The sequence below is a fragment of the Perissodus microlepis genome, chromosome 14, assembly GCF_051167445.1.
Source record: "Perissodus microlepis isolate ML-2025 ecotype Zambia chromosome 14, ASM5116744v1, whole genome shotgun sequence".
Taxonomy (NCBI): domain Eukaryota; kingdom Metazoa; phylum Chordata; class Actinopteri; order Cichliformes; family Cichlidae; genus Perissodus; species Perissodus microlepis.
In genome coordinates this window covers 9118567-9144299 of record NC_140474.1, presented here as the reverse complement: position 1 = coordinate 9144299, position 25733 = coordinate 9118567, and the positions used below count along the sequence as shown (strand labels likewise).

The 25733-nt window shown below is 38.1% G+C and overlaps 2 protein-coding genes across 5 annotated transcripts; one reads left to right on the top strand and one right to left on the bottom strand.

The window, feature by feature from the left end:
* Nucleotides 1-1051: 1051 nt before the first annotated feature.
* On the bottom strand, nt 1052-12484 carry spartb (spartin b). Of its 4 annotated transcripts, XM_084950045.1 has the most exons (9): nt 12231-12484; nt 10918-11743; nt 8935-9132; nt 7867-8026; nt 7533-7727; nt 7282-7440; nt 6647-6737; nt 6414-6460; nt 4576-5661 (listed from the first exon to the last, which is right to left on the bottom strand). In XM_084950045.1, exons 2-9 carry the CDS (start codon nt 11737-11739, stop codon nt 5555-5557), a joined length of 1779 nt encoding a protein of 592 aa, XP_084806171.1. In that variant the 5' UTR covers nt 11740-11743; nt 12231-12484; the 3' UTR covers nt 4576-5554. The 4 variants fall into 4 exon arrangements, with proteins under 4 accessions (XP_084806173.1, XP_084806171.1, XP_084806170.1 ...); XM_084950047.1 differs by lacking the exons at nt 4576-5661; nt 6414-6460 and adding an exon at nt 1052-1166; XM_084950044.1 differs by lacking the exon at nt 6414-6460 and having other exon boundaries at nt 12231-12483.
* On the top strand, nt 1155-2894 carry LOC146373406 (uncharacterized). The gene is made up of 4 exons (XM_084950049.1): nt 1155-1461; nt 1544-1607; nt 1693-1754; nt 1839-2894. Exons 2-4 carry the CDS (start codon nt 1558-1560, stop codon nt 2582-2584), a joined length of 858 nt encoding a protein of 285 aa, XP_084806175.1. The 5' UTR covers nt 1155-1461; nt 1544-1557; the 3' UTR covers nt 2585-2894.
* Nucleotides 12485-25733: the final 13249 nt, after the last annotated feature.

Sequence of the window (25733 nt, the reverse complement as noted above, 5' to 3'; positions counted from 1 at the left end):
ATCTTACAGACATTTTTAAACAAAACGGCAAAAGAAATAACCTCCTATTAGTGTTTCTTTAAGTAATTAACCAATCATTGGCACTGAATTAAAAAAAAACAACCTCGAATCAAACCGTAAGTTTAGATTCCAGCAAGTGTTTTAGCTCGTTTAAACGGTTACTATCGTTGAAAATAAGTAATAAAATTCACGCATGCGCTAACAACGTAGACAGCAGGTATTGCGGTAATAATGCACTGCAGTTGTGTGTAACGGTAGTAGCTTACACAGGTGTTGGTAATGTGAGAAATTAACAAGTTCATTCGGACCTGCTCCTGAAATGCGCCTGAGGGGCTGATTAATGTCGCCTTTAACAGGGAAACTAAAAGCACAACTTAAGAATGAGCAAACGACCAACTAATGAGTAATTTGCTTTAAAAAAAAAAAATCATTATTATATATTCATAGGCTGACAGCTTGTGTTAATAATACATTTTTGGACATCTTGGATTTATATTTGTCAGCATTTTTTTTTCTCAATTTAAACCTGATGCCAAGAATCACATTACTGTGTGGCTTTTGTCCAAGAGCTGAAAACATAACTTTGTTATTCTCTAACTTTGGAAGATTATTGGCAAACAAAAGTGCTCAGGTTATACAACTAAAAGGTTCTAAATATAATTAACAACTTGTGACTTGCTACAAAATTTACTAACTTTTCTTGCCTAAGAGTTTTGTCCAGGCTTTAAGTAGCACGTTACTTTCTTGTTCTTTATTCCAGCTTTACTCCGTGAATTAAAAGGTTTTATTCATGCATTAAATGTATGTATGGTGCTGTGGTTACAAAGTCTATACAAAGCTTAACTTTCTACTGCTCCTTAGGTTTCTATTTAAAATAAGGAAGTAACTCCAGCCTTTAGAACAGCACCTTGACAGTTCATGATATGTATGCTAACAGTACATTAACCTTTGGTTGCACTTCTTTCAGACAAACTCAGGAGCCAAAAACTCCAGTCATATAAATCTTAAAAGTTTCTGAATACATTGTCATTGTGTGTTATGACATTCAGAGATATTTTTTCTCCTCAGGCATGAGGATGAGATTAAAAAAAAAAAAATGAACCTACCTTGGAGAAGTGCTACCCTTCTTCACAGAAAAGTGAGCTCCAGACTTCAATCAGTCATTGCTGCAAAGAACAGAGGCGGAGGTTAGACTTTCACAATCCCAGGGTGTGCTATCAAAGCAACCAAAAACTCTTCCTTGGCCATTTCTTGTATGGTTTCACATCACCACCGTAACTGTAACTTCTTTACTGCACATATTGACATGTTCCCAGGCTTCAATTCAGAACATCTTGTCAACGCTTGTGTGATCTTCTGCCCTTTGTCAACGGTCAGTTAGACATAGCAGCCACACTAGAGCTCACCGCGAATTATATAAGCTATTTGAAAGAGACTCGTCCTCCAGATATTCTGTGTAAAGTAGGTCTAATGCATCCTGATATCAATATTATAAGTAAATGTTATGATCATTTTAATGTTTTTCTTTTTTTCCCTTTCCCAGGTTGAGTGGTTGAAATGAATTCCAGCATTTTCTGGAAAAGCATACAGAGATCACAAAAGAAAAGGTACACAATCCAAATAAGAGTTTTGAACTCGCTAAATGGTAAGAATACCAAGCTGACTGTCTGGTTTTTGTTTTTTCTCTAACAGAAAAACGATCAGGCTTAAAAAGAATGCTTCACAGAGGACAAAGCCGGCTGTTAAAAAGTCAAGTGAGGAATTGTTTTTCATTTAAAAAATAAAAAATTCTTTCATTGGTACATTGTTGTATTTGTTAACATACTGCTAAATTTCAGATCGTGTCTCAAGATGCCCTCAGAAAGACCTCTGTAAAGAAGTAAATCAGCCATCTATCACAACAAATAGTCCTCTGACGATGGATGAAACACTTGCTAGAGCGCGCAGCCTGACCACAGCACATGCCCCGCCAATATTGTTGGATAAATCGACTGTTCCCCGAGGACAAATGCTGCCAGTGTGCCAGGATCAATTTCTCTCTGCCTCATTTCAATTTGTGGAAAATAACTGGATAAATTCAGCCACCGCATTTATGAATGCAACTTCATGTGTTTTCACATCAGCAGATATCAGCCACACTTTTTTACCCAGCTCATCTTCAAGCCATATGTTATGGGATGCTGCTTCTCACCAGGTGGATCCTGTTGCTTTCCTATCAGGTCATTGTGGCCAAGCCTATACCCCACCTGAAAAAACTGAAGTGTGTTACACTGACTTACCTCAGGTTAGCCAACCTGACATTGTATCAGTAGAAGATTTTACAAGCCAGCTAGTTATCCCACCATGTAAACTTCAAAGTGAACCTTCAAGCTCTGATGACCTCACTCTTGCAGTTTCAGAAGCTTTGTGCGATTCAAGACTTTTCCCAGACAGTGACAACTGCAGTAGCCCTTTAACAGACAGTCAGTGTGATGTGGTTAGTCCATTTTGGCTCAATTTGCTTTTGGATAGCAGTAGTAACTTGTGCTTCCCTGATCCTAATCTTGTAGATTTTGTCCTTTCCCCTGAAACGGGTCCTGATTAAGTACAAAGTTACTGCAGCTTTGCAGTTTTAAATGGCCAGCTAGTAGAGAGACGGCTGTATTTTTTCTTTCCTTTTTATTTTAATTTGTGTATAAAAGATGTTTAGACCGCAGTGATGCTGACAAAAAGTAAATGCATATACAGAAAGTTTTATATTTGATAAAAATGTTTGCATTTCCCCCCCCTGCATTGTTAGACTGTTGCAGATTACATTTCTTTTCATATTGAGTAACATTAATTTTTCAGTGCAGCATTGTAGGAATTATAGTAAAGATGAGTCATAATTTCCACTAGAAACCTCAAAGCATTTAATCTTTAAATATAAAACCGACGAACAGAGGCAAAATGCTGCATTTGCAATTATTACAATTTGCTTTTCCCTCTCCAGCGAGTACATTAAAAATGAGAAGATGCTAAACAAACAACTAGACTGAATACCTATGTTAAGTTTGAGTAAAGATATGGCATCTTATCAGTTGAAAAAACTTTATAAGCTGCTGAAATAAATGGACAAATTTATGTACTGAATGTAAATATTCAATATGTGTATGTCTTAAGCCCCCTAATTTTTTTTTGACAAAATGAGAAATGATACAGTAATCAGTGAAATGTACAAACATTAATGGAAATGCAGTATATTTTAATTTGTTAAATTCTGACAAGCTTGAACCTCAGTACTTATGAACGTCTTTTTTCTTCTTCACAGCCTGAACACTCTCAGGCAAGCTTTCTTGCAACTTTATGAAGTAGTCATCAGGAATAGTTCTCCAGGCTTCTCGAAGGACATTCAAATCTTTCCTTTGGATGTTGGCTGCTTTTGTTCCTTTCAGTTAAGATAATCCCGTACTCCTTCAGTCATGCTGATGTATGGGCTCTGGGGAGGACTGTGTATGACTGATAGTATTCCAGTGTGTGTGTGTGTGTGTGTTTTTTTTTTTTTCCCCCTCCAGCTGTGTTTTTACTGTATTATCATGCTGGAAAATTACCCTCTTTTATAAACTGTGTTGCATGGTGGACCAAAACCTTGTTCATAAAAAATAAAGGAGCACCAAACCATGACTGACCCTCCATCGTGTTTTACAGGTGGCTATAAACACTCCCTGCAGTACCCTTTTCCAGCTGACCTCTGTACATCCGATTTGAACCAAATTTTTCAAATATGGATTACTCACGCCATAAGATCCAATTTGCAGTCCAGTTCTTGTATAATTGAGCACACCTCAGCCTTTCCCCCCAGTTTCCCTTCCTTAAGAATGGCTTCTTGTCAGCCACCCTTTCACTGAGACAATTTCTGATGAGAATTCTGCAAACTAAGGCTGAAGAAATAGTTTTTTGTGACAGGCTAAAGGTAACAAAGTGCCTAAAGATAAAGTTTAAAACTGGTTCTTTGCCTGTAGAGACAACACTGGTTCATCCCTCGAGTTAGAAGCCTTTTTATTGCATGAATGTTGCTTATCAATGTTAAGCACAAAACATTTACTTCTTTTGTACTTAAATTTTGTGTTAAGTAGCTTTGAACATTCCTCTAAAAATTGTAAGGTACAAGAACTGGACTGAAAATGGTTGAAAAGCAGCCAATATCTGAAAAAGGTTTGGAGTATTTCCAGGAAGCCTGGAGAACTACTGGTCAAGACCACTTTAATAACTAAATAAAAATGACTAAGTCTGGCTCCTTGGAAGCAAAAGTAACTAAGGGGCTGGCTCAAGGCTTTTTCACAACACTCTTTGTACCTGCACTTAATTTTACCTCTTGTTTAGCTGGTATTAAAGAAGAAAACTAATCTGGATCACCCATTTCCTTTGCTGTCTCCATTCAGGAGGCATGAACGTACATGGTTAAATTAAGCTTGATTGAATGGTCGCCACTAGGTGGAGGTACTAGGCTCATGGTTCACACTTAACTACCCTAACTCCTGAGGAATTAAAATTAATTGACTGCACTCGCAAATATGCACTTCTGCTGGCACAAAATATTTACTTTAGACTCCTAAGGATGCTTCATTTAGTCTTCATCTTTATTGAGTAATTCAGCTGGGAACAAAATCTCAATGTGAAACTAGAGGCCATTTAAACATTAGAAATACTCTTTGGGATATATTTGTTTACATATTACAGTGAATTTTTTCTGAAATACAATAAGCCACATTTAAAAATAACATGGCTGCAACTAAGTCGAAAATACAGAAGCAAGCCCTGCAGACTGGAGCACAACATCTTTTAGACTCCTGAGATGCATTTACATCTTACTGGTTACTGATTGAGTATAGAGAGACTACATACTTGTCCATAATCTGTTGTGTTTTAGTCAAATTTTAGAGCTTGAAATATTAATTTTTAACGTTATCATTTGATATTTGAAGGCACAGAAGCAGTGATAACTTGACATTTTCAACACCATAGTGAAACAGTACAGCTGGTATTACTTTGGTCTTAAATATATGTGCAAGTAAATATGCACACATATATTTCATCATCTTTTGTTTAAAACACATTTGCTATTATGGGAAACACACAAATGCATATTAAATAATTATGTCTCTATTCAAGAACAAAGCTTTGTTCATACAAACAGCAGTGTTAAACAGTTCAAAATGAATTCAATGTTATGTAAGATATTGTATCATTTATAATTAATCTTTTGGTGTGTATTATATAATTTTCAGGTCCTTCACATTTATGTCCAATCTTCCTGTATTACATAAAGTGCAAGTTCCAAGCAGTATCAAACTATAGGATATGAATATAATCAGTAGTTACCTTGTAAATCTAGAACCAGTTTTATAAATAAAGAATATTAAATATAGAATGATTTAATAGGAATTACAAATTTTGTTTTAAGGCATTGCTGTGGGAATGAGGCAGGACACTACCAGCTATTTCTCCAACTTCTCCACTTGAGTCCCATTTTCAGGTTTTTTCTGAATCTTGTAGTCTTCCAAAAGTGCTTGTGCTGTGTGCCTGCCAGTCCTTTTCACCACAGCTTTGATCCCCAGGTTGTCAACATTGAAGGCAGTGATACCGACATTAATGGCAGAATTGACAGCGTGGTCTGTGGCTTGTCCTGCCGCTGCTCCATACCTTCAGAGTCAGATTGAGTGAGAGGTCAGAGCGAGAGGCGGGGAGAAGAGGGTATGGGAAGAATTAATTAATATGTAGTGCAAAGACTGTAAAGATGCCATCATGCATCGAGTGAATTTCTGTGAGGGAGTGAGGGTTGCAAGTGCATGCAAGTGTGCAATCTGGAATAAATACATTTGTTTGCCAGAATATAGGCAATTTTACCCAATTTGAAGCAGATGGGAAGATCTTTTTTGGCCAATTTCATTTACAAATTCTAACCAAATCAACTTGTATTGACACATGCATGCAAAAACAAAGCCAATTTAATACTGTAGAGTCCAGCTTAGTGATTTCCCAAGAATGCCTAACGAAGCCAAAAACGTATTCAAAGAAAGAAACAGTACAGCAGATTTTCATCATTATAAGAACATTTTAAGAATTTCCCTCCTGAAACCAGTTTTTAACTCTGATGTGAAGATATCTGATAACCATTTTGCAGAATTTCTTAGAACACGAGAACCCATTGAGGCAGGCAGGATGAAAATACTGTCAATTATAACATTTCCTTCAGAAACACTGTTAGAAATCAATGGAATCACTTAAAGAGGCCCCGTAATCCAAATTGGCACACAAGAAAAGGGAGTGAACTGGTACAGCATAGGGCTGAAGAGTGCTTTGTTAAAGAGAACAAAAAAACCCAGAAGCTTGTGTTATGTGCACAATTAGAAGTGCAAAGCATTAAACAGTTGCGGAGAATCAGGAAAAATTACACTTTGTCTCATTAGGAGTGTCAGAGTTGTTTTGTAGACCCCTAAATCTGCAAAGCAAATTGAAGAGAGTGAGTGCACTTTTGGTTTTTGCTTACATAATGTATGCAGTCATTTACAACATACACATCAAAAACCCGTCTCGCGAGCAGTGCTGATCAAAAAATTGCATAGGTGCGCATTCAAGCAGTGACAGTAGTCAGAAGTAATTAAACTATATTTATTTAATTTCTTACTTGTGTTTTACGGTGCTCACGGTTTCTGAAGCTACACTTGTAGCTATGTCCTTTGCTGCTACTTCCAAACCTGTCCACATGGTTGCAAATCCTGGGAAAACACAAGAGTATTATTTGTATGTGTTTGTTTGTAACGGTAGATACATTTATGCAAAGGGCGTAATAATGAAATCCATCAGATTCAGATTGGACAAAATCCCCTTGAAGCGTGTCTTTTACTGTAACATTTCCAGAATAGCTGCTATTTTACACAGCAGACATTCAAGCTGAATTTTGGGAAAGAGGGCAAAGTCAGAGGGTGCCAAACCTGGTGAAAAGGACAGGTGGTCAATGCAGGAAAAGCAAAACAAAAAATGCTTTTTTACCATGCTCTCTGCCAGTGCATGATAATACACAGCACGGCTGAGGTGTTTTAATCTGAATACTATCCTCTACACACTTGTCATAGAAGAGCTCTTATTTATTTATTTTTTTTAAATTTCTGGTCATGTGATAAATGACCAAAAGGTCTTTTCAAAAACATCTGTGTACATATAAAAGTACAAACATTAAAAAATATGGTTTTTAATAAAAAACAAACAAACAAACCCAAAAAAAACATGTTTTAAAGAATATAAAGTGAAAATTAACTTTACCTTGCACACCACTTGCAGCCACCACCATGGCTCCATCAATGTTGGAACGCCCATCTTTATCCTTCTTCATAGACTCTGGGATCAGCTTGCCTCCGTGTTTTTTCACATGTGGAGCCAACTCTCGACCCACGCAGCTAGCAACAGAACACACGCCATCCACTGCAGTAAGAAAGCATTAGTAAATTATAAGTTCACTGCCAAATTACCACTCAAGGGCAGTAAAAAATGCTGACTGAAGATGACTTAATGACCTAGAAACTGGCTGACTTTGACAGCTCCTCCTGTAGCTTGCTTGGCAACATGGAGGCCTTTTGTGACTGTGGGGCTGACGGGGGTGGGTTTGTCCTCTGGAGTGATATGTTCTCTGAGTTTAGCTGCCCCTTTGTGAATGGCTATGCCTGTGTACTCAGCTCCTTTGACCAGTCCCCAGCTTAGCCAGGATGCACCTGACAGGATCACACAGGGCAGACAGCGTTAGTGATCATTAGTGAGGACTGCTGACCTATATTCATAAACAATCCAATTCCAAACTAACTCCTAACTTTGTAAAACAATGATATTAAAAATTTAAGAGACACTGCTTACCTGTCAGGATCCCATTTGCCACCTTTTCACTCCATTCGGGTAAAGTCTTTTCCTCTTCGGTCTCTGCTGGAGTCTCTGCAGGAGCCTCTGCTGGTTGCTCAGGTGTATCAATAGACACCTTCTGGCTGAGATTAATGGTATCTGCAGCTTCTTCTGGAGCCTGATCATAGAGACACATTGGTTAGCCAGAGCAGAATGAAGACAGACAGTGTGGGATGAAAATAAGAAATACTTTGGACAACTTGTGGAAGCTGCACACATCTAACTTCAGATGTTCGTCTCCCAGTAACCCCCCAATGCACACAATGCATCCTCTCATTCTGCACTCCTCATTACAATGCGCTATTTGTTTGCTCTCAAACAGACTGCCATTTTAAAAACGTCTCTCTGCTGTAACGAAAGATTTTAGCTAAAAACCTCTGGTATCGTATTAGACTGAATAATAAAGAAATTTTAAAAAATTGCTTACTTTCTGATGTGATATCACCTCCATTTGACAAGATAATTAGCCTGTGTGCATTCATTAAAAATGACCTTGCCTGGTGTCACTCCAATCAAAATGACACCTCCATCATGGCTAAACTGGCACTTGTCTTTCAGCTGAAGCTCTGAGGTTCTAACTGCTACAGATAAGAGCATTATAACTGATTAATTCTCCTCACCTGCCTGAGTCAAATCCCCACAATGCTGAGGCAGGGGTAATTTGGGGAGGGCTGCTAGATCAGAAATAAGCAGCAGCAAGAGTTTCATTGCAAGCCAACAATATAGCAGAGTGCAGCATCAAAAGTATTGTTTGTGTAAGAATCAACAAAACAATTAAACTGGAATTTAAAAAATCTGAAGTTGGGAAAGTTTAGATTTTCTAGTTTAAAAAAATATATATATTGTTATTTCTTTAAACACAGAAATCAAATACAGCATGATCTCTGTTTGGGGATATATTTAGCCACAGACTCTTCTGTTTGGGAAACACAGGCCTTACAGCCTGGTCTCTGTTTGCAATTGTTTGCCAGATAATACCAAATATTTCATGCTGTTGCAGATCTAACCACAGTGAAACACACTGACCTGAACCCTCAGATCTGTCATCTGGGACAACAGGTCCTGAAACAGTCCTCTGTCTGTAGCAGGGAGCTCAGAGGACAAAACCACTCCCACATAATACCCTGGAGCTGGTGCCATCATGTCCGGAAACATAAACACACCAGTGTTACAGAGCAACACTGGAGAGTTCATGGCCATGAGAGGGTACAGCCAGTCACACACCTGCCGGGATCAAAAGAAAGTGAAGAAAATAAAGAATGCAACAGATGGAAAATGTGATTAAAAACAAATCAAAACAGGTATACTATGATATGAAATGATGTGTGTAATATAGTATAGTAAGTGAATTGAGGTGAAAGTAACATTTAACAGGAGAAAGAAGTCTGCAGACATTTTGTTTTACTAGAGGTTTTCAAAAGTAACCTTGAATGAATCCTGGTTTTACAAATGGGGAAACTTCTGAGGAGTGCACAACACAGTGAGACAAACTAGAGTACACAGTCATCCTGATTGCTGCATGTCTAACAAGATTACAGAGCATAACTGTGTAAGCTGGGTTTACGTAATTACTTGCACTCATGTGAATCACTGATGTCACACACTTTCAATAACACCTGGGAAATTCCCCCACTAAATAGGCAAATTTTAGTCTCATGACACTAGTGGCATGAAAGGCAAATGTAATCATAACAAATAATCCTGAATAGGTTAGAGACATTTGGTGTTATTGATTTAGTCTCTTAATAAAGAGCTTAAGCTGTGTACATACCTCCAAACCCTTTCTTATCTTATCATTGACTGGTTGCGGTGTTGACCTTTACAAATCCAACTTGGCAGTTCAAAACACCTCACAACCTTTGATTTCACTGCATCATTGGTTTTTATTAACCAACTTATTTCAAGTCAAAAGAAAAAGAAAAATCTGGAAAGCATCTCAAACTACATCATGCTCATCTGTGAAGATTCACAACCCATTTGATATGTTAAAAAATCCCCCCCCCAATAAAAAACCCCATTACCTAATAACAGTGTTTTATTTATTTTTGTGACTAACAATTTCATGTTAATATGTGATTTGACACATTTTATGAAACAGGTGGTGCAGTGGTTAGCACTATTGCCTCACAGCCAAAAGGTCCTGAGTTCGACTCCACCATTTTGCTGTGTTGAGTTTGCATGTTCTCCGAGTGTTTGTGTGGGTACTCTAGCTTCCTAGAAGATTCTGGTTTTTAATTTTTTTTTCTCCATCTTTTAATTAGCTCACACCATGTTCCGGTGTATTTGGCTTTAAGTGCACATCCTCATTCAATTTACAGGTAAATGTTAAGGTTTTCATCTTTAAAGGTCTTTGAGATATTAATGTTCAAACACTGCTTTAGTTTTAAATGTGTAAAAAACAAACAAACACACAAAAAAACCCACCTCCTACTAAAAAAAACTTTATACTTTTTAATTTATATTAAAATACATTTAGACAAACCTGTCAGTTTGGGAGCTGCATGCCCATCTAGCTCCTAGCTACTGTCATTTTCTTTTTAAAACGGAAAATTAAATTCACACATCATCTTGGCATAGTGCACATGCCTACACATATGAACACTCCAAATAACTTAATTTCTTTTTCTGAATATTGTCACCTGTGCCCCAAATCTGATTCATGTCTGGGATTCCCCCGAGGATGACATCATAGCCATAAACCTACCTACTGGGACTAGGGCATTAGGTAAACAACCCTCACATGACTCTGTCCTTAGGAGGAGGGACATTGATCTTTAACCGGCCTATGTCCCTCTGCTGATGACTCACTGTAATGCGGATATTAAGAAACTGAGCAAACATCTTATGAAATCGGGTAAAGGGACACAAAAAAGAAAAAGAGGAAGAGAATTGATAACATATTTTTTGAGTGATTGCTTAACATCACATGAATGTGTCATTTTAAAATAACAAAGTAAAAAGATATATATATAAATAAATATATAAATAAAATAATTTTTCCTCTCTCACCTGCAGAAATGCTGGTGGTCGATTAGGCACTCTGTCTGAGTGATCGCTGGTAAACCTCACCAGCCGCAGGTAGCCGGGATATGAGGGAGCGCTCACCTGCCCCTCAGGTGTGACAAAAAATATCTGCACCCCGTTGGGAATGTACAGCAGCTCCTCTCCATCTTCACCTATGCTCTGAGGGGAAGGTGTCGAGTTAGATGTATGACTGTAGAACTCTTCCCCGACCAATGACATCTCCCCTGAATCTGTTCCATATGACACTGATATGTGACCATCGGCCGCCTGAGGAGAGTAGGCTGGAGGCTGTTCGGCAGGAACCGCAGAGGGTCTGGTAGGTGAGAGGGGTAGACCCACTCCTCCGCTTGGAGGCAAACCTCCTACAGCTCTAGCTGGCTGACCATTAGCAGAAGGAATGTCTGGTGGAGGTGGCCGTGCTGGCTTCTCTGTGGTGGGAAGTCCTGGGTAGAGACCTTTTGCAGAAATGCTTGTTGCATCAGGGGCAGATACTGCAGATTCAGGGTCAGAGCTGGTCTCCAGTATGGCCATGCGGGTGGTGATGTTGTTCAGGGTCTCCTGCATCTTCTGCTGCATCTGCCTTGCTGATTCCCAGGAGTTACCAACACACTCTTCCCCCTTCGAAGGCACACTGATAGCCCTAAGAAGGTGCTGTCGTCCTTTCTTGTAGAGCTCCAGGGCCTGACTCTTGTCTCCAGCTTCATCTGCAGTGAGTCCTTTATTGATGCACTCGAAGGCCCTTTCATAGCCATCTTTGATCACTTGAAGTCTGGCATTATCAAATGCATCTTGTTTAGCTTTCTCCATTGCTCTGAAACAAGACAATTGGATTTACACGTAAATTTCTATTAAGTACAGCACATGCAGGGAAATGATTATCTTGGCTAGACTTTGAAAGGGCTAAAGGTTATTCAAATGATATTTTACTGCTTACTTAACTTCGACCCCAAACTTGATCACAAGTGCAAGTCACTTAGAAGTAAAACGCATCGCGCAAATGGCCCTTTTGGTCTTTCTAGATCACATGTTACCTGGTTTATTTTCGTTACGTACGTCAGTGTCACTGGTTTAAAACGATCCACTAAAACAGGCTTTAAACACACTAATCCTCATATTAAACTTGCTAACACAGATCAACAAGAGCTAACATCTGCGTTCGGACAAAGCCAGGAGCTATGCCACGATTTTAGTGTACCAACAGCAACATACATATATAACATGTGAAGTCGTAATTAGTGATAACTACTAGCTGTCAGCTAGTTCCAACTCGCCTAATAGAGAATGATATTAGCTCTTACCTTAGAGAGCGGAAAAACACCAAAGAACAGCTTATTAATTGGCCTGCTAACGTTCCTCCTAGCTAGCAAAGAGTGTTAACTTCAATCAGCAACCTGAGTAAATAAACTAGACTTCGCTGCTGGACGACTCCCTAAAGTAAAGGAGTGCCTAGTGGTGTCATGAGGTCATTACTGACCTTTCAAAGCAAAGGTTCAGCGACCGACGTGCCCAATACGATCACATGTCAGCCCCCTTTAAAAAAAAAAAATAGATACCGGAAGTAGTGAAACGCCACCTAAACTTGACAATTTTTGTAGTTCGTCACTATAACCACAAGAGGTCACTAAGCACCCATTCAAATAGCTTCCACTGATAAATGAACCATTTGAATAAGGGGACACTTCCATCTATTGGTCATAGTGAGCAACTGCAACAATTTATTTTCCATTAAATCAAATTTCAGTTCCATTAATATCAAGCAGAAATTATGCACTTATACACATTATACACTTCCATATAGATTCAAAGACGGTGACTGAATGATGCGGTGGCAGTGTAAATATATTTCTTAATATTAATAAAGACAGACCTTTTAGGACTTTTTTTGACCTTAGAACTGAAGAAGCTTCTCGGATGAGAGGTGAAACGTCTTCAAGCAACTTAAAGAAGTCCAGACGCTTTTCTTTGCAAGCTCCTTTGACTACGATGACCTGGATGACTGAGAACCTTCACAGACTTTTAGGACTTCTCATCAATAATGCAAACTAGCTGAAGTTATGATAAAAAGCAAGTTCACAATGCAGCATTTTCAACAGTCTCAAGCCATGCTAAGGTTTTTGTTTTGTTTGTTTGTTTGTTTTTTTAAAAAAAATATTTATAATTTTTTTCTTTGAAGCTATTAACCAAATTTTGGGGAAATCTTGGATGATGCACTATGAATGCAGAAAATTCTAATTTTGATCTGACATGCAATGCCATCAGGTAAGCATGTGGCTGCAATATGTTGATTTTTCAGCATCACAGTATCCCAAACATGCTGCCATTACAGTGATATTTTACTGTTGGAAAGGTAAGCCAAGAAGGAGACAGAGATCTCTAGTTTGACCTGGAGACCCTGTGTTTCTTACACTTTTCAACAACCAGTATGTATCTGTTGATTGCATCACCCTAAATCACAACAGTGGTCATTAACTGGTACAGCAGTCTTAGTCTTGGTGGCCATTGCTGACCACAATCAATACAGAAAACAGCTGCAATAATGTTAAACATTAACAATAACAACAACAACAACAACAGATCAAGATAACTGGAATAGCTGTTATAACTCTGTAACTTAACACGTGAATGTCAGATGAACAGACCCATGAGTCTTTAAGCTAGTGGCTCCTCCCCTACAATACTTGTTTAGAAAAATGCACAATGGAGCACTATCGGTCATGGATTGGCCTCCCCGTAGCCTGGACCTTACAAGAAATCACAAGAACATTTGCCTGAGAGAGTTCGGGCTGTGCTGAAGAAGGTGGTCATGACCCTTGAGCTTGATGTCCAAACTCAAACTATGCACTGAAGATTGCATGCTATTCCTGTGTCTGCAGCTTACTCAAACTTGCTCCCATAATCCAAAGACATGCATGGGTTAGTTTAATAGGTGATCACCAATTAAAGTAACAAAATGGATATGTTTTCATTAATGTAACTCAAATGAATGTATTCAACAAAAAATTGAAAACAGATTCCCGAAAGCCTCTTTTATACCTCAGATGTCTGAGCTGACCTCGGGTCACCCAGCTGTTGAGAAAGCTGAAACATTAATCTGCTCAGTGACCGTTTTCTGTGTACTGAACACTCACAGCAGCTGTGAAACTGAGGATTCTGTTTACCGGTGCTAAATCATTTTAATGTTCAGACGAACCGTTGACCGACTAGACAGAAAATTATGCTGGTTCATCAAAATGTTGATACAATTGTTGTAAAATATTTCCAGAGGAGAAGAAAGTGAGTCAGACAGGACATGCCCACTTCTTGTTCGTTGTTCTTCTTTCAACACTCTGCAAATGACTCATTGAAATTGCTAACACATGTTGTTGAGCCCCCAAGGACAATAAGAAAATATCTACAAATCTACTGACGAAAAGAGAAGATTTGTTATGGATTTTAAAAACATGTCACGTTGGCCATAGACACCTTCAGTGACTAGATTTCAGATTTTTGAAACTGCACACCAGAGGGAGTCAAATCCTACCTCAAACATAGATTTTGAGTATGAGGTGGTGAAAACGGTACAGTTTTTATGTTGCTCTGAGTTCAATCTAATCAAAAATTTTTAGCATCCTTCATAGTTGAAACATTTTGTCTAATCATGGGAATGATTAGACATGCGGCTTGGTTCAAATGTGCCTCTAATGACTATGAAATTACCTAGCATGTCGCCATCAAACAGCAGAAACCTACAGGCATTTTAAAAGCAATAAGAACAAATCAACATGCATAATTTACTAAGAATGAACTTTTTCTGAATCACTTATGTTTTTGTTTTACTAGTCTGACTCTCATCAGTTTCTTAGCTGCTGTGACCCTGGAAAATAGCTCAACAAGTCTAATCTCCAGTTTGACAGATTCCCAGTATTCACTGAGCACAGATGCAAAAACACTGGGACCAGACTGGACATGCTCTTCACACATGTTGCGGTGTTAATCCAGTGCAGCTTTAGCTCACTATTTTCAACTCTGTCATGCCCGAGGGCAAGCTGATGTTCAAAGAATCTGAGCTCCAGTCCTTAACATATGAAGGTCATATTTAATAAGAACTGTGTTCCTGTGTTTCTGTAAATTGTGCTCATAGTGAATAAAAAATAAATCTGTTTTTCATTCTCTTATTACCGACTTTGTTTTCTGAAGTTAGTTATAGTTTATTATTCATCTCATTGAATTGTATGTGCATCATACTCTGCTTCACTGTAGTTCTTGTACAGTTGTACTGAGTGCACTACAAACAGGTTGCCTGTCTTTACTTTGATTATATTACCAGATGGGGACGTTTTGAATTTGTTCCGCTTCACCGAGAGGTCGACTAATGTCTGTAGCTGGAACAGGCTGGTAAAACATGTCTTCTGTTGTTAAGGTTGGCCCACATATGAGCAACATATGTATGGGTCACCATTTTGGAAGAGTGATTTGCTTTAGATCTATAGATCATGGATTTAGTTTGGTCACAGCAATGGTTTTTCTATGTGGACATCAGAATTGTCTTAATAATTCATTTTTGAACAGTTAAAAATTATTAAATGATAATGATAATTATTAAATTATCATTCGTGCAGCACAAACTAAAAGTTAGAGGTGGCGTAACAGAGAAAGTATGACTGTTAGTCTTGCTGTTTAGTCGCTGTTTTCGTGAAGAGTTGCAACATTAAGATTTGTTTTAACCAAAAACAGGTTATTTGAATTCTTTGTGTAAACAGACTTCAACATTTCAATACTCATGGAGCTACTGAAACACATGCACAATGATTAATGAGGAATTACATCCCAGCCAACACTCAAATGATATGCATGTGGGTTTTTGGCTTTGCTGATCCTCAATTATTCAAGTAATTTACATTCAGTAATCTGCTTTTTTGTGGAGTTTCAGTTTTGAGTTTATAAGATAAAAGTCAGATTAAGCAGCTATAAAATGAGTTATTTAAGAAGTTATTTGGAAGAACCAGACACAAGGCTGTAATGAATGTACAACTCTTTTACAGGCAGCTCTGTGGGTTTTTTCCACATGACTACTATATAATGTTCATAATGCCCCTTAAAAAAACCTTAATAAAACTGTTTTGTCCAGATTCCCCCTGCCTGACCTCGTATTTTCCTAGACTGCTAGTCTTCAGTGTAATCACAGTGTGGATCAAAACATACCATTACTTTAATGATTAGTCAGTTAAATCACATTCAGTTGTTCTCATATTTATCCATTTTTATCTTTTGGCCAGACTTTCATTTTAGCTGTAGACGCAGTTATGTCAGTAATTTATTGCTGCCTTTTTGTCAATGTCACTTTGTTCCAGATATACACTTTGTTTTCCATAACTTTTTAAGCATATATGCGATGGTCGGTGTTCATAAAAACAATTATAATCAGAAGAGAGTAATGTTCACGTCCACTATTTAGTATTTCTTTTATATCGGTTTAGGAGAAAGATCGGAAGAAAAATGAGGGATTGAGCAGGAATTATGGCACTGAAGGGCTTCTCAGGCATTGTGTAAACAAATTTATGCCTGTGTGCCAAAAAGAAGAGCCTTTCTTTCATAGTTATTTGTCAAAATGGAAGCACAAATGCAATCAATCATGGACTGTTCCAGGCTCAGATTTTTGCTATGCAGGTCTAATGTTAGGTTTTTATAGCGTTTGTGTGTATAATAGATAAATAATTCTCTCAATCAACATTATTCCAAACAGTACTGTGATCTGTTCAAAATGAAGACATTCATGTCGAGTAAATGATTAACATTTGTATTTACTTATTTATATGTCCTCGTGCAAGCCCGCTAAATAAGCATTCACCATAACAAGGCAACTATGTCACTGCAGTGGCGTAAGATGGCAATTAACTTGAGACTAGAACTTGATATAAATAAACAATAGTATATATGTTGTTATCCAGTGCACATCTCCTATGAACTAGTAACAAAATGGGTAGTGGTATCCCATGTGTTTCATGTTTTCATATTATGACCATGAAATAAACAGGTTTGTTAAAGAGCTAAATATGCATGAATGAGCTATAACTATAAGCAGAAACAAATGGAAATTGTGCAACCACAACAAATGCGAAAAAATGAACAACAAATGATTCCAATTAATGCAAGCGTCAAAACGAATTGCTTTTTTTTCCCTGGTGAAGCTGTAAAAGACACATTAAAATATGGTGCAGCTGTGTCCTCTGCACTGCATTTTTGAGCCACAAATACACGGCGCTTGTCCACATGTCATAAAACCCCATATAAATTAATGGTTTTCCTAACAGACATCAGGATCTTAAGTCACAGTTTCCCCTCAGCCCTCCACTGAGGTCCGTATTATAGAAAGTTAGTGTCCCTGAAGTGGCTGCAAAAAGTCAGTAAAAGAAGAAAAAGTTCTGCTTCAGCAAAGCTCTGTTCTCTAAAAAAATGTGAGTATTTTAAAAATAATCTTGATTAAAAGAAAGCTGATAAAAAAGTATGGGCAACAGTAAGAATCAAAAGGTGACTGGTGTCCTCTATTATTATTATATCAGCAAATCTCACCATTTTGGTTGATAGTGATTAAATTAGAGGAAACTAAAATACCTTTTCTTTATGAAAAACTAAATGTGTGCATCCTGACCTCTTTTTTTAATCAAATGCTTATTGTTCTCTGTTGAAATCCACATAAGCTGCACAGGGCTGACTGAAAAAAGAAAACTGGATCACGGTCGCTAGTAAACCTGTCTCAGGCTTTGTGATTTATGGACAGAGAGATCATGTTCTTTTCTGACTCCAGCAAGCTCTTGCACTATCATCCCCAAGGTGAAACAATGCTTCAATATTTGGGAAAGCTCGCCGTTCCTACTTTAACATCTGGTTCAAAGGGCGCTAAATATTGAACAGCGTACTACTAATCTGAAACACTGCTTTAATAGGAGTCATCAAGAATGACACGAAGTTAACTTAAGCGCTCACTCACAGATTTTAATTTTTTTTAAAAAGGGTCTCCTGCATGAATCACCCAGCTATTTAAAAAGTTATTATCTGTACTAGGGGCTGCAGTTACTCCTTCCAGCAGTCTGACAGTCTTACATGCATGAACGCTTTAGCTCAGGAAAAATGCAGGGAAAACTGAGGTAACAGAGGTTTGCACTAGACTAAAGTAATTTACCTATAAACTTCATCTCTGGGGTGTTATGGGGCCTTTACATAGTTTACAGTTAGTACATTCCCCTTATAAAATTACTAAAAATCCAAGCTGTTATAGTCCAGATGACGATCTGTTGCTTCTTCTTTATGTGTTCTTACATGTTTAATTACATTAATAAGTGAAGGGAGTGTTTCAGTGTTGGCTAGTGAATCATATTCATGTGGTTAAAATGCTGTCAGACTAAAACATTTTGTAAAATTGCAATTGCATTATATTTACATAAGATGTACGACTTTGTTTATATGCTCAATCTTATGGAGGCAAATTTAACTTTGAAGTACAATCTTCTTCCCTCACTAATGCTCATCATATGTAGTGCATAATTATTTTTTGGCAGAACTCAGACAACAAACACAGACATGTAATGGCTTTGCATTCAGCTATCCTTCTGAGCCATGTTTCCATCTGAAAACAAAAAGCTGCCTGAAGCGACTATAAATGATATTCTTACTGCACATGCAGCGTCTTGAGCCACCACTCTTCCTAATATTTTGCTAAGAAAATAGAAGTAAAACATATAGGACAAACACAGAGTTTGTACAGTTCTAATGAGCTTGAAAGTTATTTACACCTTATTCTTTAACACACCCTGAACTTTCTTGGGAAAACTTTCTGGTCGTTTCTTTAGGTAGTCACTCGGAATAGTTTCTTGAAGGACATTCACCTCTTTGGATTTTGGCTTTCTTTTGTTCCGTTCTAAGTCAGGACAATCCAGGAATGCTTTTACTGCATTGGCAGTGTGTTTGGGATCACTGACATGCTGAAAAAGAGTTCTCACCAATCAGATGATTTCCATCCGGTATTGCCTGGTGACATGATCTCTAATACCACAGGCTGGTATTATGTCAGGTTTTTGGTTAATAGCTGTTTGGAAATCACCTCATCAGTACAAAAATAATATTTTATGCCAATCAAATTGTGTTATATTTGCCCTTTCTTTATAGATTCAACTAAAGAAATGGTAACAAATTATGTGTTTTTGGAACAGGCTGCTAGTAATAAATTGCTAAGATACAATTTAAATGGGTTATATAAGTTTTCTGTTTTGTGCAGACACATCCTTTAAGTTAGGAGCCTTTTTTATGCTTGAATGATTCATAGGTCAGCATTAAGTGGCTTAATAAACAAAACAAACAAACAACAAATAAACATTCTGCTAAAGATGATCAGACTGGAGGACTGGACTGAAAATGAGTGAAAAAGCAGCCGATGTCTAAAGAAAACCCCTGAAAGACCTTCCAAAAGCCTGGAGAACAAGTGGTAAGGATTATTTCATGGATCAGATTTTAAAGGGTTAAGAATTAAGTCTGCCTCCTTGGAAGCAAAATATAAAGAAATGAGGGGTGAAGCCAGACATCTGCACACAGCTGTATGTTGACTGTTTTGTGTGAACGTAAAGTCACTGACCATATTTGAAGAATACCATGTGGATGAGCCATAGTAATGACAAAGCCAGCAATGGAAGATTCACAAACGCACGCAGACATCAGTGGAGCAGTTTCCTAAAACAGTAAAATATCTCTGGCAGGAAAGTGTGGAAGGAAGGCCAAACATATTGGGTCCGGTACATCAACATCAAAACAGCCAAAGGCTGATCTAAGAGACATAAAAATGAGAAACACACAAGGTTTTTTGTTTCTTCTAGAGACTGAGTTTGAAAATGTATTAAGATGTAAAGAGCTTTTTGTAACCAGTCAGTATGTGGAAAAAAGAGAAGCTGTGATTTAGGGGAATAACTGGCAAGTCACGTGTGGAAAAAGAAGCCTGATTAGTGATGTGTATTTTGGCCACATTCTGTTTCTGACACGAGAAAAATAATAGTCAAAGTTTAATAATGAATTTACTTGTGTACCATATCTCACATGGCCAGACTCAAATGCAGGACTCAGTTCAGTGAAAGTTTATTTACAGTTCACAAGCCCAATATGTACAAAATCCAGTCGAGGTGGCTCTTCTATGTTGTCTTCTATGATGCTCTATGTTCTCTTCATTGGCTCTCTGTTAAATCCAGAATTGAATTCAAAATCCTGCTCCTCACGTATAAGGTCTTGAATAATCGGGCTTCATCTTATGTTATTGACCTTATAGTACCATATCACGCCATTAGAGCGCTTTGCTCTCAGACTGCTTACTTGTTGTTCCTATAGTATTTAAAAGTAAATTAGGAACCAGAGCCTTCAGTTTTAAGACCCCTCTTCTGTGGAACCAGGTTCTAATTTGGATTCAACAAACAGACACCATCTAACTTTAAGATTAGGCTTAAAAAAAAAATTTACTTTTTGCTAGAGCATATAGTTAGGGCTGGATCAGGTGACCCTGAATCCTCCCTTAGTTATGCTGCAACAGCTCTAGGCTGCTGGGGGATTCCCATGATGCATTGAGTATTTCTTCTTCAGTCACCTTTCTCACTCATTATGTGTTTGTACTCCTCTCTGCATTGAATCATTACTTATTATTAAACTCTGGCTCTCTTCCACAGCATGTCTTTTATCCTGGCTTCCTCCCCTCACCCCAACCAGTCACAGCAGATGGCCCCTCCTCATTGAGTCTAGTTCTACTGCTAGTTTTTCCTTCCAAAGTGCTTGCTCATAGATCATCATATGATTGTTGTGATTTTCTCTGTTGTATTATTGTATGGTCTACCTTAAAATATAAAGCACCTTGAGGCGACTGTTGTTGTGATTTGGCGCTGTATAAATAAAACTGACTTGAAGTATGAGAGTATAAAAGCAAGTATAAAAGCTAAAAAAGGTAAAAATAGACTAAGATGGAATCATGATGAAGGGTATGCAATTTTTCATGGTGGGTTTCAAAGAGTAAGTACTGGTGTGTGCAAACTACTATCCTTTGTATCTTTTCTAGTGAACCTTATGTTTCTATCCACTAAGTTGATGTGAACAGTGAAGGCTTCGACTTCTTGGGTTTTGATTTTGACCCAGGTGTAATCCACGTATCTGTACCAGTGGCTAGATGCAGTTCCTTTGAAAGAGACAAGAGCTTTACTTTCCACTTCCTCCATGTAAAGGTTGACTACAATGGGTGACACATGAGCCCATGGCACATTGGTGTGCCATGGGCTCATGTGTTTTTTAAGGAGCTGACTTGCTGTAGTGATGTTCTCACAGTCTCCACTGCCTCAGTTGTAGGTATGCAACTGAAGAGAGAAACCACATCAAAGTACACTATGGTTTCATCTGCCATTGCAGTGAAGTCAGTATTTGATGTGATGGCATGTGTTACCCAAAAGGGGAGCTCGGACAGTGGTGAGGTGCTTGGAAATATTGTAGGTGGCTGAGTTTATACTGCTAACAATGGGTCTGAGTGGGACTCTTCTTGTGGATCTTTGGAAGTCCATATATACAGGGTATTGTATCCCCTGGGTACAGACAGTGGTATGCAGTTAATTACTCCTTATTGCTGTTTTCGTGGCTGTGATGACGTCCACCATGGGTCGCTGTTGTGGAGAAATTGCAAAATTAAGTCATTTGGCTAGCAACTTTTTCTTTTCAGATTCAGTGAAGAAAAGCTGTGATTTAGGGGAATGACTGGCAAGCCTGATTAATAACGTGTATTTTGGCCACTTTCTGTTTCTGACATGATAAAAATAATAGTCAAATTTTAGTAATGGATGTACTTGTGTACCAGACCTCACATGGCCAGACTCAAATGCAGGACTCAGTTCAGTGAAGGTTTATTTACAGTTCACAAGCCCAATATGTACAATATGTCTGATAATTTCTTCATCTACTTTTCCTGACTGTCTTCCGTTGTGGTGTCCTCCTGTTTTTGTCTGTACGGTCTATGTATCGACTCGGGATGATATGTTTTTGTTCGCAATGTACGGAATTTATGAAATTGTCTGTCTTTTTGTATAATTTGTTGGGCCTGCTGAGCCTTTCCACAAACTTTGAAACTTCTTCTTAAATCAGGGAGGGTAGGAGTGTTTTGAATCCCAGACTTTGATTGATCTTATTCTGGAGTGTATCGATAGTGAAATGGACCTGTCTTATCCATTCACTTAGAAGTCGGTGTGTGCTCTCCATAGAATCAACTTTGTTCTTTTTTTTTTTTTTTCACCTGTCCCGTGTGGTTCTTTGCCATCAGAATTATTGTCTAAAGGCCAAGAAAGATGCCCAATGGATTTACTTTACCAAATGGACCATTTGGAATCAACTTTGTTCTATGTCCCCTGACCATGGATCCAATTTGCAAACTCTTGTCTGTCTGCTTTGTCTTCATCTTAGGTTAAAGCCTTAATGCCCACTCACAACTTGCATCAGTTGATCTCAGTAAGTCACATGATAGGGTGAGGCAAGGTTGCACAATGGTTTCATCTGAAACCTCTGAAGATAATGACCCACACCTTTTTCACACCATGGCTCATATGATGAGGCACATGACCATAGTAGGTCAACAGTCCTCTTAAGGGACAACTCCCATTAGGGTTTAAATACCTGGGACTCTCCACCATTTGGTCTAATTGGAATAAGCTTCTCTGATGAGAGGTGAAGCGTCGTCAAGAAACTTAAAGAAGTCCACTCGCTTTTCTTTCCGAGCTCCTTAGATTACCATGACTTGGATGACTACTAATGTGTTCAGCATGCCAGAGCACATGAAGGTATTCATTAGGTACATCAAGGTGTGGCTCTGGTATTTAGCCTTATCTCAGTTTGAGAACTGAAACAATCCGTTTTCATATCAGGGTTTGGAAAACATAGTATTTACAATTAGCAGCAGTGCATGTCTAACCTTCCCGACAATCCTATGAACCACCAGTCATTGTGTAAAGTTCAGTAAAAATATACATATTTTAAGTCAGAAGGCATAATTTTTTAGCTGTAACCTAAACACACCCACAAGCTGCAGGAACGCACAAACCCATGAAAAGGTTGTAAAATAGTTTTCTTTACCATCAATAATAATACAGTTTAGTTCAAGATGAACCTTCTAAAATGCAACATTTACCTAACTTCTAAAACACCAAAGGCAGAATGAAGCTCATCTCTAGGCAAAAAAAAAAAAAGTATGTATGTCATCACTTCAATGTTTTACCTTTTCTATATGTATAGATTGATGAATGTATAGTGTCTGACAGCAGAAAGATGCTTTTATTAATTCTGCCAAAGGGGTAAAGTTTTTCTCTGGTGAGGTTTTCTGCTCACCTTAATTCTGAGTTTGAGGCATGCACTTACAAGTATGATTAATGACACTTGTTTGCGTGCCAAAATGCAAAATTCTGGAAGGTTGTTATGAAAATGAAAAACTTTCAGGATGTATGCACAACACTGACTAGACTGATGAGTGATGCAGGGAGTGACTTTATTCAGGAGTTAAATATTTTAAAATGCATGAAGCATTTTTTTTTTTTAAAGGATTAGGACTCATTTGTGGTTTTAAGATTATTTAACCCCATATTTTGCATTTTCACTGGAATTTTAAGGTACAGTATTGCAGTATTTTCAGTGTCCTAAAATGTGCTTTCAAACACTCTTTACATATTTAGTATCTTCTTTCAGCTATTACTGTAATATTCTGTAATATGTATAACATGTTGATCCTGAACGTAGCTCATTGCTATAATTCAGTATTGGATTTGGATTAGTCCTTTATCCTTTTTGGTAACCGGACCCCAGTGCACTATGGGATAAGTATTGCAGGAAGCAAACCACTGCCCAAGAGTCACTGTAATGACTCCCAACATTGTTAATAAAAGTTAAACCTTGGTACGTCCAGACCCTTAGAGTATACAGCACAAAACAAGGCAGTTAGTACATGAACGGTGCTAATGCGTTAACAAGCTAACTGCGCGCAGCCCCTGCACGGGGTGTTCTGCGTTAACTCGCTAACGGAGGATTGCCGCGTTAATGCGGTTATGGCGTTAATGTCATTTTAACGAGATTAATGATGACGGCACTAATTTATATGAAAAAAAGGGGACAATTTAGCACCTTGCAAAGTAAATTATAGGCATGTATTATTAAACCTTTGTGGAAATATCATAATACATCATGCATATTTCAACTTCAACAAAAGGTGTTTTCGGTTAATGAATGCTAAAAATGAGTCTTTTTATCCCATTGCTAGGTGGGTCCTGGGCAATGTGATGACATATCTGGTGTAGAAAAGTACTTTTAGGCTACGTTCACACTGCAGGTGTTAATGCTTAATTCCGATTTTTTGATCAAATCCGATTTCTTTGTCTACTTGTTCACACTACAAACAAAATGTGACAGCAAACACGCTCTAGCGTGAACGCTCAAAGCGGCCCGCATGCGCAAAAGAAGATGTCACACACAACGCGCACTGTTTAGACCCAGAGCAAACAATATTGTTTGACTGATGGCCCTTAATATAAAGACTTCGGACTTTACGTTTCCCAATTTTTGCTTTAATTTATTTTGTTATTTACATAATAATGTAAATAACCTGATAATTATCCTTATTGCTGTTTTAGAGAGGAGCGGTGCTTCAAAGGATAGTTGCAGATTTCTGTCAGAATCTGCAGATTATACAGTACAAATAAAATGTTCACGTTGTCTTCCCAACAGTTTCACTGACATCTACACTGGATGGCCAGGAAGCGTTCACGATGGCTTCTCCAGCGCTGATAATTGGCGTCTGTCTTGTGTCAGTGACGTAAAAGACGGATTCATGACCGTTCAAACAGCAGTTGCTTTCTAAAACATCGGATATGTATCGGATTCAGTACCACATACGAAAGTGACCCAGATCGGATTTGAAAATGTGTGCCGTTCACACTGTCATACCATGATCAGATATGGGTCACATAGGGTCAAAAAAAATCGGATTTGATGCGCTTTCGCTTGCAGTGTGAACGTAGCCTAAGATGTACCTGTGTGCCAAGTTTGACTGCTGAACTTCAGATTTTTTCAAAAAAACAATCAAGTACACAGGCAGAAATTTTGTGCATTAAAGTAACATCCACTTGTTTCGCTGAGTGAAACATTAATTTCAGAGTTATATTTTGCACTTTGCTATTACATCATCTGGAGAAAAACAAAATCTTGGCATCATTTTACACACATTTTCCTAATTTAGCCTGACACTTTGAGCTTCTTTGGAGACCCTGTCTTGAATTCAAAACAAACTTCTGTGGGTTTGAACCGTGCCTAGAAACATGACTAATGATGTACTTGCTGCAGTCCACGGGGAAGATGAGGTAAGATCAGCCATTGCCTTAATGAAACATTTTTTTTTCTGTATATGAAATTTATAGTGCATATGAACAATTAGCTTCTTTTTCATTTACAACATTCCGCCAAAGAAAACATCTCACATGAGATTTTGCTTTATGATTTCTGACAGGTCATATTGTATAGCTGTGAACTTTATCTGCTTTTGGCAAGGAAACACACCATGCTAAGAGCACTACCACTGAGCAGAGAGGAAATAACAGACTGAAAATCTGGACCACAAAAGCACAGGGAATCCCATCGACGTGGCTCATGACTCTCAGAAACTGCTGGGGGAGGGGAGAGCTGTTGGTCAAAAGCTAATGACGGAAAAGAGTGAAATAGTGCCTTTACACTCCTATTACTGGCCACACAAGGATAACTCCTATATGTAATGTTTGTGAATTAAG